Raw genomic sequence first — 13064 nt, 5'->3', positions numbered from 1 at the left:
ACCCACTTATTTTGAAATCGTTTATGTAGCCTCATTGAGGATTCGATTGAGTATTTATACGCAAAAATTCAAGGAGAAATTTTATTTGAACGGAATCATTTTCCATTGTCCAACGGTTTCGAACAAAACGCAGGCAATGGCGTCCTTCGCGTGGATAAAGACCTTTGGTGCGGTAGTTTTTTGCAACAGGGCGAATTGTATTGCGAGGATTGGTTTTGAACCACCAGGATGCTCCACTGTAAATATCCCCGATCGCCCGCCCCATTGTCCCTATCTTTATTTTCCCTTTCCCTGCCGCGGAAACGGCCCAGTCATTATTTCAAATCGGCTCTCGCGGAACCGCAAGACATACGAAACCCTGTTGGCGCGGGCGTGAAGCGCACACGGGCGCCATTTGTCACGGGGAAAAGGGGATGGAAGTTTCATTCACTTGCTAATGCCTTTAGTTTTTTTTTATTTTTGCCGTCCCAAACATTTATAATGAATAGGAGAGAAGGCTAGGAAAATTTAGTTTTGCAATCTCCTCCGTCAAGAAATGGCCACTCGCCTCTCGGCGTAATGGATTGCGACCCACCAAGTTTCTCGTGGATGAGAGAATAAATTTTCCAACTACATCAAACTCAATGCTTTTGACGTCGTAGTTAGATGATTTTTTTTATCCCCATAACCATTTTCCATTAAAAAATTTTGATTAACTATTCTCCGTCGCCTTCTGCATGCCATTAAATATCGCCCAAGAAAATCACATGTTAAAATTCGTTCTTGAACTTCTTCCAGTAATTCCCAGTGCCGATAAATTTATTGACAAATTGTCTGCCATGAGTTTATGGCACGATTCTCATTAAATTATCAAAGAAAAATTAAACCTTAGCACTGTATCATACTTCAATATACACGTCCAAAGTTCCAGTTTCATTCTCCGGGAGAGCACCACGATGTCTGGAATTGTGTCGCATTGCATCGTCTGAGGCGTGAAAAAGCACAGAAGTCGTTGGCAGTCGAATCAGAGGCTGAGGAAGTATATTTTTGTGTTCTTCAGAATTTTGACGAAGAAGAAAAATATTGTGCTTCGTTAAAGTGTCAATAATGCTGTTGCACTTGCTGTTGATTCGATCTCTCCGTATTTATGATTTAGTCGTAAATTGAGTAATGTATGATGCACCAAAAGAATGTTTTTCTGAAAGAACGAGGGTAGTTTGAAAGGTTCTCGGAATGACCACCAGATATCAGTGCTAGCGCGAGTTATCCGCGTGGTTGCAGTTAATCTTTGATGAGTAAACACGCAACGCGTATGTGCTCTGGGAAGAGATCCGTGGTGCGGACGCCTATCTGTTGTTCTTCACGTCTATTGATTTGCGAATATGAAAAAATCGAGATTCGAGCAATCAATAAAAAACTTTGTAAAGAAAGATTCTGCTCCTTCATATTCAACTGTTGCTAAGTGGACTAAAGAGTTTAAATTTGGCCGGGACAGCCCACTTGATCCGCGTAGTGATTGGCCAAAATGTGCCACTATTCAAGCATTGCAAAAGTGCATAAAATGGCCATTGACGATCGCCGGCTGAAAGTGCGAGAAATCGCTGAAACTGTAGCAGGAATTTTATCTAAACGGTCATATCTCATTTTAACTGTGGCATTTGGATATGAGGAAATTATCTGCAAGATGGGTGCCCGGACTCTTGACGCAGGATCACAGTCGAAATGAACGTTTCCGAACAATTTTTGACACGTTTTAAGAGAAAACTACTGGATTGTTTTCGCCTGTTTGTGACCACAGATGAAACTCAGGTCTACTTTAATGGGTCTATTTCAATGGGAGCACTTAAATCAGTCGAAACATGTTAACTAACCACTGACAAAGAAAGCAAAGGCAATACGGTCGGCCGGAAAGGTGATGGTTTAAGTTTTCTGAGATGCGAAAGGTATTCTGCTGATAGATTATCTATCCACCGGTCAAACAATTACTGGATAATGCTACACTGAACTTCTGAACCAACTTTAGCAAAAGGTACACGAAGAAAGGGCATGTTTGGCATGGAAAAAGTCATCTTTCATCAAGAAAGTTTTTGCTATGGTAAAATAGGTGAGCTAAGATACGAGTTGTAGCCTCACCCGCCTTATTCGCCTCTTTTGGCTCCATCAGATTTCCATCTCTTCCCCAAGTTCAAAATTTTCCTCGGTGGACGGAATTCTCTCCAAGCAAAGAACTATGAGTAGACGGGTGGTATTTTGCAGGCCCGAAGGAATCTAATTTTCGAGAGGGGATCAAGAGATTGGAACATCGCTGAAACAATTGCATTAGTGTGCAGAGACACTATATGGAAAAAAAATTCTCTGATTTAAGTCAATTCCGAAAACTTTTCAAACTACCCTCTTATATCGAGGGTGTATCTTTCGGTGTGCCATGTCAAAATGTCCCGGCCCCATGCGCGATTTGCGCTCGGGCGAGCCCGCGTGAAAGCATTACCCAGATCACAATTTCCCCGAGACTGGGATGAGGCGGGTGACTGGAATGGCACCTGCACCGGCGGCCCCCGACTCCGCCGTCGCCCCCTCGGTCTCCGATTCGGGGGCGGTGGAGGTGCCGCGGAGGACCGCCCCGACGGATGTCCCCTCGCTCGCGCTGGCAAACGCTCGGATTCCAATCGATGAGTGATCGCTGGGACCCGCGAGGCAGCCTCGCTTTCCCCACCCTAGTCATGAACCCCCGTGACCGACAATGCCTCCTGGGGTTTGTCGAGAGACCCGTGGGGGGGGGAGGCGGACACCCTTTCCGAGCGGGGGAGAGGGGATGGGTGAGGGTCGCGGCCGATGGTGGGAAAACTCGCGCTCTTTCGGAATGCATGGATTGGTTAGAAATGGAGGCTTGAACAGCCCTGGCAGGATTTTCGGACGATCTGCGATTAATCTGTTGAAAAAAAAGGCATTTTACCGGATGACATATTTTCCTCCGTTTACGTGGAATCTGTTAGCGTGAAGTAGTGAGCCAATTCTCTCAATTAAAAAGTAGAAAATACCCTTCCTGAAACGCGATAACGTTTCTTTGGAATTCTTTGTTTGTTGACATCGTTGCCGTGGATATAACTGGGAGAAATTAAAACCAAGCATAAAAGGTTTCACACGGTTTGTGTAAATTTTATCAGTAACAGTTTTCTCCTGAAGTGTGCGTGGAAGTGAAGTGCTGAATTGAGCCCGTCGTCGTTTAAGTGTGCGCTAGATCGCAGATCGTATTGGCATTGATAAGATTACAGTGCACGCACGATTATTACTGAAAATTTGGCGATGCGAAAGATATGCGCTAAACTCGTCCCGAAGGTCTTGACGGACGACCAAGAGCAGAGTTGAGTAAGTGAGTTGAGACCTCCTGCAACGACATCACGACGATTCCCCAACCCCCTTACAGTCCCGAATTGACACCAACGGATTATTTCCTATTCCCAAAAGTGAAATTCTCCCTCAAAGGACACCGCCATGGGGCCCTAAGGCCGTCTAAGAAGCCTGCACGGGTACCCTTAAGGACCTTCCGCCACCAGGGAGCCTTAGAGTCGTGGAAAAATCGTGACAAAAGTGTTTCGAAGCTCAAGGGATGTACTTTGAAGAATTTTGAGAGACATTTTAGCAATAGCTGAAATAAATCTAAAGTTCCGAAATGTTTCCCGATTCTTTCTATACAAACCATGTATTAATGGAGAAATAGCTTTATTAATATAAATGAAATAGAAAAACTGGATACTTTCTTATATTTTATTGGTTTAATTCCACATGCCTCAATAATTTAAAAAATGTCTGCTAAGAAATTGTGTGGAGACGGTATACAGCCACCAATAAATGTCCAGGATTATCGCCAGGAGGAAGAAGTCGTGAGGCATCGATTCCTGGTCCCAACTAATCGATACGTGAGACCGATGCACTGGTAGGGTGATTGCTCGAGCGATACTTTCTCTCCATGGACGATAAGGGGCCTTTTGCTCAAAGTTCACCTTCACAAAGTAGAATATGCGAATAAAAATTAATTAATTTCAAGCACTTCTTATTGTTAAAGTGCATTGGCATAAGGTGTGGCTTCGTCGAGAAAGTCTCCATCTTTTGGTATCTAGGGATAGTGGTACACCGAGGAGGTACAATATCATTAAACTCTTTAATTTGTTATGCTTGGCTCAAAGTGGCTGATTCGCGTTAAGGTTTGAAATTTAAATTCTCAAAAATGTCGTCCCTACATCCCGGCGCGACTTATTTTGTCAATTGGTGCTAATCATTTTCTTTCAATTCGGACGAGCTCTGATTGTACCCATCACTAATGGCGACTTTTTTAATAAAATATTTTTTGCATTATTCATGCGCAACGACATCTAGAGAACTTCAATTTATATCCGGCTAGCGTATGACGCAGCAGTCTTGGAGGCCCTGAATCGCGGCCAACATTCCCGAAATTCTGTTTAAGGCCCCGTATTTTATTAAGCCAATCTTGAATCGTGACAATCAGGTTGAATGCCTGAAGCATTTGCGCTGGCCCCTTGCCTCTCTTCTTTAGCGCTCGACCCGAGCGTACCTTAATGCTTTGGGTGTCCGTCCATCGTCAGCACACGGGGTACCTCATCGTCATAACTCCATGGAAATGTGTCCTTTCGCCTTATTATGAACAGGTGTCCTTTTAAATCGTACAATTAAAAATGTTTGTCTTCTTATTATTCCATTTCTGCATGCGAGGGCGTAGGTTATTCCACCACCATTTTACGATAAATATTCCGAAAAACCACAAGAATTTTATCACCCGAACTTTTCATTAGCCACCAGTTATTGCCCTGGCATACTTCAGGCGAATTATTACACCTATTTTTAAGGTAGTTTTCCTTTTGAAAAGAACTTGATACTTGTAATGAATACCACGTATTTGGACGGTATTGCTATTTCAAACCTCGGGATCCCTACTCGGATGATCGGTCCGCGGCTTAGGACCGACCGTTACCGGGACTGATACCCTCAAAACGAACTCAGAATTGACAGTAAGCGCTGTGACGTTAGTGAACTTTGAATTTACTCGTGTTCATTGAAAAACAGTTGGTAATATTGCACACTTTTTTACTAGTACTTGTCTGGTTTCGACGTTTTCAAATCCTAATCTGCTGCAATGTTAGCATGCAGTGGCATCTAACTTATGTGACAGTAAGCCGAAAGAAGTTTAAGGGAGGGAAGGAGGCGTTTGAAAAAAAATCTCATACCCTCCCCCATCTTTTCGTCCTCGGAGGTACGTTAGTAGATACCCTAGGATACCCTACCCTAGGACCCTAGTTAGTAGATACCCTGTGGAACAAACTTGGATTGGGCTTAAATTTCATTTGAAAAGGGTTATGGAAAATTGTAATTTTAGAAACTATTTAGATCCTAGCCGTATCTTACCATCCCTTTTGGGATTCTTTTGTTTATTTAGACTAGAAATGGGTTTCCTGTCCCTTTCGTTGGATTAAACCTTAAGAGATGACTCTTCCCTCATTCCACACTCGTCTCTTTCCGTGATCAGTTTAAGAAGATGAATGCCTCCGTCCAGGGTAACATCCGACCTGAGATGTCAAGTCAATGAAAGCGTTGATGGCATGAAAATTCACGGAGGAGGTCTAACTTCTTTAAGGTGACCCCTCTTAATATCTCAGAGTATAATTTCAAAAGGTAAGACGGATATATCCAAGAGTTTGTTTTTCAGCAGTGATTTATTTGAAATATTTGTCGGGAACTCGGTTCCATATTGGTTGCGGACAGAATGGGATAGGTTTTTAGGACATCTTTGTGTGTTCCCCGTCTCCTCGCGGATTCACTCAACGTCACCGGGCATCATGTGTGAGCCCTGGGGAGTCGCCCGAAATGGTTATCATGTGCCAAAGAGTAATAAAATGTTCACTTTATAAGTAAAGTGAATCAAGCGGAAAATAGAGAGAAAGTTTAGTGAAATAGTGAATCCCTATTGTTTTAAAAACAAACTATTTACCACTGGAAAATTACAGAATTAGCAAACAAATACCTAGAATTGAACTATAATTATAGAGAAGTAAGAAACACTATTTCACGATGGGTCACGAAATCCACGAGTGTCACGTACTCTCGCTTCGCCGTGTTCGACCGCTCTTTTGGTGCGGAAAGGCAAAGGCGCCTGCTTGCCTTTCCGCGAATTATTTGATACCTTCGGCAAAAGTTGAGCCTTGTTTTCAGCGCTTGGATTTTGTGTACGCGTGCACGGAGGACTAGTGGATTTTGGAATATGCCAAATGTGAACGCGGATGAAATGAAACGCAGTCCTTCACAAAGAGTCGACACATGGCGGAATGTTGAAATGATATTTTAACCTCTTTCGGATGGACGGCCTTTAAAAAAGGGAATGCTTTTCCATTGTTTAGTGTCGATGTCACCGACGATATTGGCTCGTTGAAAATTAACCGAGTCGAAGTTCATTACGGCTCGGTGCGTTCACATTCAAACGTGCGCGTCGGTGCAGAGGGCAAGGTCTCTCTCTGTCATCAATAGGAAAAATTAGCATTTATATGTGAAGACCCTTAAATACAGCCTTTAGGCAATATTACCCTGACCTGGTATGCTCTCTCAATACACTCTGGGAGTAACTCTTCAGTTCTTTAAATCCCTATTATAACTTTTTTTAAAGACTTTTCAATACATTTCTCCGACTAAAACGCTGAAGAATCATCCTAGTTCGATTGTATCCGTCTCCTTGAATTGAATAATTCTTTGTAACTGTGGATTAACGTATGCGTATTAGAAGAGTCTCCGTTGCTCCGGACTTTGGGTATAATGGGGTCGCATTCATTGAGCATTTGAAAGGCAAAGGTAATTTTGCACAAGCATCTACGTGCTCTCTCTCGTATTATATCTCTATGTTGTAAATACATCTCCATCCATCTGCAACTACGCACGAACCATAAGGTTGGCTTTGATAGGCGATGGTGAAGATAACCAAGCGAGCCTTTAAGGTTCATAACTGAATAACAATACAATAACAATGAGGACTTACTTCCTACATCATCGCTCGGTTCCCCGCCAAGTTGCATTATGCCACAAATCTCACTGCTCGGATATTTAACGGGGATATCAAAATACTGCCTCGTTTTCGGGATTAGTTGCCGTAGGCCTTGTTGACTGTACCACCAAGTCGTTATTAAATGTAGTAAATCAAGCTTATTTATGTTTTTGTTTGCTGATTAAAATAGTAATGGGACACTGCTTTGTCGGGATTTAAGATAAATAAGAGTGATGAAGAATCATTGTTTGTTTTTTAACCCGCGATAATGGAAATGACTTCATATTGTAGTATTACAGTGGTAGAGGGTGTATTGCAGTGGTACAGAAAGGGTTGCATCACAGAGTAGGTGGGTCATTCCCAACCGCTCGCCGAATTCTCGGCGTCCGGTGTTTAAGTAGTCCAGCGAACTTGCTCTGCACCCCCCCCCCTCGCGGTTTTCACGGTGAGGTCTGATCAAATGTACTCCTCGGCAAATGGCGCACGTGGGTGAGCACGTGACCGACCGTGACTTGAAATTGAAATATATTCTGGTTAGAAATTCGTACTGAAAACTTATGTATCGTATTATCATAATAAACATTTATTTTTAGTGAGAAACAACAGCGTTGGTAATTATAAACATTAAATGAATTTCCCTCCCCGGACTACAACCTTGACATGGTGGAAGGGCTTGCGCGTTCCGATGACCCCTAGAGCTGTGCTGGCGGGAGTAATAATAATTGATCCTGGTAGGGTCACCCATGCCAGATAGGTCGAAGGTTAGGAGCCAGACGAAAGGCAGTCCACCCAGCACAGTGAGGCCCCTGCAATGGCGTCTGACCCCAGTGCGGCGGCCAGTAAGTGATGGTGTCACGTTAAAAACACTATTGAGGAAGGCAACGGGAGACTACCTCAATTATCATTCCCAAGATTTACATGATGGTCACTAAAGAGATTTGGAGTCCTGGCAACTACGGGGCTCGACCCAATCGCCGTGTGTCGTGCCCGGCAGCGGGGGAGGCAAGGCTTCCGCGGTCGTCATCCCACGAAACCCTTGCAAGGGAAAATCTGCAGCAACAGGACAGAAGACGCAGAGGAAGAAGACCAATTTAGTAAGAGCAGGAACGTGGAATGTTAGGACAGCGATGAGGACAGGAAAATTGGAGAATGTTAAGCTAGAGATGGAAAGGGAAATATAGATTTCTTAGGTCTATGCGAGGTGAGATGGAAGGATAGCGGGGATTACTGGAGTGATAATTATAGAATAATATACAGTGGCGGGGACGAGAGCCAACGAGAGATTGCCATAGTATTCAAAAAAGAGGTAGGAAGAAGCGTAGTCAACATGAAACAGGTATCGGATGGAATATTACTAGTAGAGATAAAAGCAGAACCAACGAACATGGTTATTATTCAGGTATACATGCCACCGAGCAACCATAAGGAAGAAGAGGTCGATAGGATATACGATCAGTTGGAGGACATAATCGCGTGTGTTCCTGCAGGGAAACATTGGAAAGGGATGGGGGATTGGAATGCGACGGTAGGCGTAGTAAGAGATGGTGATGAGGTCGGGGACTACGGTTTACGCACGAGGAATGATCGCGGGGAGAAAGCAGTTGAGTTCTGCAGGAGACAGGGGTTAGTCATCACCAACACTTGGTTTGGACACCACAAAAGACGCAGGTATACATGGAAAATGCCAGTTGACTCAGGAAGGTATCAGCTAGATTATATCCTGGTTAGACACAGGTGGGGATCGAGATGGTGCGGGGGCTAACGTACTGGCTTCCCACCCTGAGGGCGCGGGTTCAAATCCCGGCGGTGTTGAATATTTTTCAGAGGTATCTCGATCCCTACTTGAGGTGCTTTGTGGAGGGCACTTTGAGTGAGTACGCCGTCCGTCGGATGGGACGTTAAACTGCGGACCCCTTGGCGCCTTTCGTAAAGAGTAGGCTAATGCCGACGCCGGGTTTCTCTCCACCCTTCATCCTTTCCTGTCCATCCCCTATGGCGCAAATGACCTTAGCTGTCGGTCGCCTCCCCTTAAAACTACTACTACTACTAGACACAGGTTTAGGAACAGTGTGATCAATTCGCACAGCTTCCCGGGAGCGGATGCGGACTCTGACCACAATTTAGTTGTTATGAAATGTAGCGTCCATTTCAAAAAGATATGGCAGGGGCGGCGAGTTAAAAAATAGAATTTAGAAGCATTAAATGGTTTGAAAAGAAAGGAATACAAACAGGCGGTAGAGGAAATCATGGAGGATGGTAAAGAGCTAAGTACTATCGAAGAAAAATGGGAAAGTTTCAAGAAAGGATTGTCTAAAGCCGCAAAAGACACTATTGGAACCGTTAGCGCAAAAAGGACTAGGAAACCATGGATCACGGATGAGCTGATTACAAAGATGGATGAGCGGTGAAAATGGAAGAATGTGAAGACAGAATTAGGCAAAATGAAGTTCAAAGAATTAAACAATAAATTAAGGCGGGCCACAAATAAAGCAAAAGAATCATGGTGGAAGACGCAGTGCGAGGATATGGAAAGTCTGCAGAGGAAGGCTGAAATCGGTGCGCTGTACAGCAAAGTTAAATCTTTATCTATCTTTAACTAGAAGTGGGAATGAAAGTGGGCAGGGAATTCGTAAAATCAGTTAGGTTCGCTGATGATCAAGCTTTAGTTTGTCAGCCAGCCAAGGGGTTGCAAGCATTGCTTAGTGAATTGGAAATTCAGTGCGACAGGTATGGGATGAGAATCAATATTAATAAAAAAAACGTTATGCGATTTTCTATAAAGAAAAAGGCTAAGCTAAACATTAAAATAGGAGGGTAAAAACTAGAGCAGGTAGAACAGTTTACGTATCTCGGTAGTGTTTTGGACCAACACCGTCAAAGTAGTAGGGACGTAAGGAGAAGAATTGCGCTAGGCAAAGAGGCTTTCACAAGGAGGAGGGAGTTAATGACGGGGACGTTGAGTAAGGATGTTAAGAAAAGACTCTTTGATATGGAGCGTAGCTATGCACGGTGCGAAAACGTGGTCATTGAAGCAGGAGGATAGACGTAGAATGGAGGCTTTTGAAATGTGGGTGTGGATAAGAACGGAGAAGGTGAAATGGACAGAGAAGAAAACAAATGAGGAAGTACTTGATATGGTGGGCGAAGAGAGGGGTTTTTTGGTTGAAATCCTATGGAGGCAGGAAAAGTGGATGACGGGGGTATAGACGGGCAGTGGGATGTTGAAGACTGTAATAGAGGGGAGAATGTTAGGCAAACGAGGAAAGGGAAGGAACAGGATAGGGATGTTGGACGGGATGAAGGGAGGAAGAAAATACTCAGAGATGAAGAGTGACCTGATATAGAGTAGGATGCTGTATTTGGTGTTTTGCTAGGGGTCACAAAATATTTAATTAGTAGCTGTGTCCATCCAAAAACTTACCTTAATAAAGGTAGATTACCTAATAATAATAATAAAATGAATTTAGAATTTCAACATGGCCCTGTCCATAAAACTGTTAGGACAAGCGTCGGTTTCATCGTGATAGGAAGGAAGAGTCCCCCATTTATGTCATTCACATGGTTTTTAACCCCAGAGAAAAGCGCTGCACTACAAAGCTGGAAAGTATACAGACAAGGTCTGTTCAAAAAGTATCGAGAATTTTGAATTTCCGCGGGTTACGTAATTTTACATGCATTTCTACTAGTATTTTTATGATTTATGCATCAATGGCATTTCACGCCCCATTGACTATGAGTAATTGTACATTTTTGTTCATGACTAATATTCCTCTCTTCAAAATATTACGAAGGTGGAAAATCTTGGATACGACTTTTCGAATTCGCGCGGCATAATTATAACTTTCCGTGGTGACAAGAAATTCCTTATCCTGAGGAAGGTTTTCTTCTCCTCTCCCTTTAGTTCTAGGCAAACTCCGTTGTTATTTTCATAGCAATGTAAGATGTAGAACTCGTATCAATCAATCATTGTCTCGTTATAACTCACTCAGTATGGAACGGAAAAAATAATTTCCAGGGTGATCGATTGCTCAGCAGTTATTTGTTTTTCTTGCTGATCTAAGGGATTCGGAAGAAGAAGAAAAAGTTCAATTTTGTTTCAATATCACTCGTATCCTTTTTTTCCTTTAACCTATCGAGCGATTGAGTCACGCTTTCGAAGAGTCTCCTTGCATATCCCCAAAGGTTCTCCCCACATCTTTCACTTCGCCTCATTGCATTAATTGTATCATTAATTTAATTATCTCTTATTATGATTCTTATTTAAATATGTTTTTTTTGATTTTGAGGAAGTTTATTGCTTCCCTCATTCTAAATCATCTCACTGACTTTGACACTTCCATCATGTGTTTATTTTGTAAATGTTTCCTTTGTCGTTATTTTTATTTAGTTTATTTTCTTTTTCTGTTCCAGCAGTTTGGTTCTGGCGATGACGAAGACGGTAACTTTTACCTTGATGTAAGTATGATTGATTGTACACTTACTTAATGTACTTCTTTGTGCTAACTCTCTTCCCTCGAGGACTGACTGCATGCCTGCATCCCTCATCCCGCGAAACACGCGTTTTCATCCAGGGATGCTCGAAATTAACAAGCGTGTGAGCTACACATTTTTCATAGGCGGTGATCTTCAGTTTGGAATTGGAACTTGTTGAGAGCACGAGTCCGCTCGTTATTTAATCCCTTCGGTTTGTTCATTGGGTTAAAAATATTCCGAGCTGCGCCCGAAATTAGCGCCAACATTCAACACTATCCTGGAGTTGGAAGCCATTTTACTGAGTTTCTGCATTTATTTTTGTTTATAATTCTCACCAAAATAGCTCGCCTAGATTCTCTGAATAAATGCGTGGCCAGCAAAGCTTTTGGCAGCAGCATTAGAAGATTGCGAATTCGATGTAGAGGGAGAAGAATTGCAAGTATATTAGATTTGAATTTATGGGAGCTTTAAGTGTTCAGTACTAAAGAATGAGCTTGGGGGTTTAAGAACTTGTCGTGAAATGTTAGTTTGGGTTGGGTTAATGGGTGAAGTTGTGTGTAGTCGAGGGTCCATCGAAAACCTACCCCAAACCGGTCGACAATACTGACTAATACTTAACTGCATGCCCACATCCATTCCGTCTAACATACATATTACCAACCTCCCCCCCCCTCGCTTGCTCAACGCCCCCCCTCCTGCTTCTTTCTTCAACATCTTTCTTCGTCCGTTGCCTCTCACTATCTTCAGAATCCACTTTTCCTGGCTCAGTCAAATTTCTCTCAGCAAACTTCAAGCTTCCCAGGAACTTTGTCTTATTTTCTCCTTCTTTCCGTAATATATTTTACGTTCTGTAATCACACATCTCTCATAGGCTTCTAATCTACACTGATCCTGTTGGCATAATGATCGGTTTTCGGAGACCTCCAGTGTAATTACAAAGCCATGCTCCATATTTCTTGCTGATCCCCAAATTACCTTTTTGACAGGCAAATTTTCGCTATTCTTTTGTGTAAATCATTACCCATATTCCTTGTAATCAATTCTGTCAACGTTTTAAAAGCTGTGTGGCACTTTTGAAGTAAAATACATTTTAAAATCTATTTTATTTAATATGACAAAGAATGAACCTATCGCAATCAATCAAATGCTTTTTTTTCTTCCTGAAACAATATAAATGAAATAAAGATTAAATAAATTAAAAATTAAAGATTACTAAATTGCACGGCTCATACAGGGTCGCACCCAAAAGTGGTAGGACTGATTTTTTTACAAGAATTTTATTGACGATATACTTACATCGACTTAATAATCTTAAAAGTATGCTCCTTGAGCTGCTACACACTTAGTATAACGTTGCTCCCATTCCCCGTACGCCCGCTGGAAATTTTCTTTTGGGATGCCGGTGATGACCCTCGTCGAAGCCTCTTGAACGGCCTTTATCGAGTGAAAACGTCGTCCCTTGAGCTATCTTTTCATCAGGGGGAAGAAGAACAAGTCCGTTGGTGCCAGATCGGGAGAATAGGGCGGGTGTGGCAACGTGGCAACGCCGTATTTGGCCAGGAGCTGTCTG

The 13064-nt window shown here is 42.7% G+C and overlaps 1 protein-coding gene across 7 annotated transcripts in view; it reads left to right on the top strand.

Moving 5' to 3' along the window:
• Positions 1 to 13064, top strand: part of LOC139696143 (collagen alpha-1(XVIII) chain-like) — a 333407-nt gene that overhangs the window by 248570 nt on the left and 71773 nt on the right. For 4 of the 7 annotated variants that reach the window (XM_071594745.1, XM_071594748.1, XM_071594746.1 and 1 more), the window contains exon 2: positions 11432 to 11476. The exons of 1 other annotated variant lie outside the window; for it this stretch is intronic. In XM_071594745.1, the coding sequence (XP_071450846.1) occupies positions 11432 to 11476 (45 nt within the window). The remainder of the gene's footprint in view (positions 1 to 11431; positions 11477 to 13064) is intronic. 2 more of the 7 variants (XM_071594749.1, XM_071594744.1) reach the window with 1 other exon arrangement.

Source organism: Hetaerina americana, unplaced genomic scaffold (assembly GCF_022747635.1).
Source record: "Hetaerina americana unplaced genomic scaffold, ioHetAmer1.1.p SCAF_7, whole genome shotgun sequence".
Classification (NCBI taxonomy): domain Eukaryota; kingdom Metazoa; phylum Arthropoda; class Insecta; order Odonata; family Calopterygidae; genus Hetaerina; species Hetaerina americana.
The sequence above is the reverse complement of the archived record's forward strand: the minus strand, read 5'-3'. Positions and strand labels throughout refer to the sequence as shown.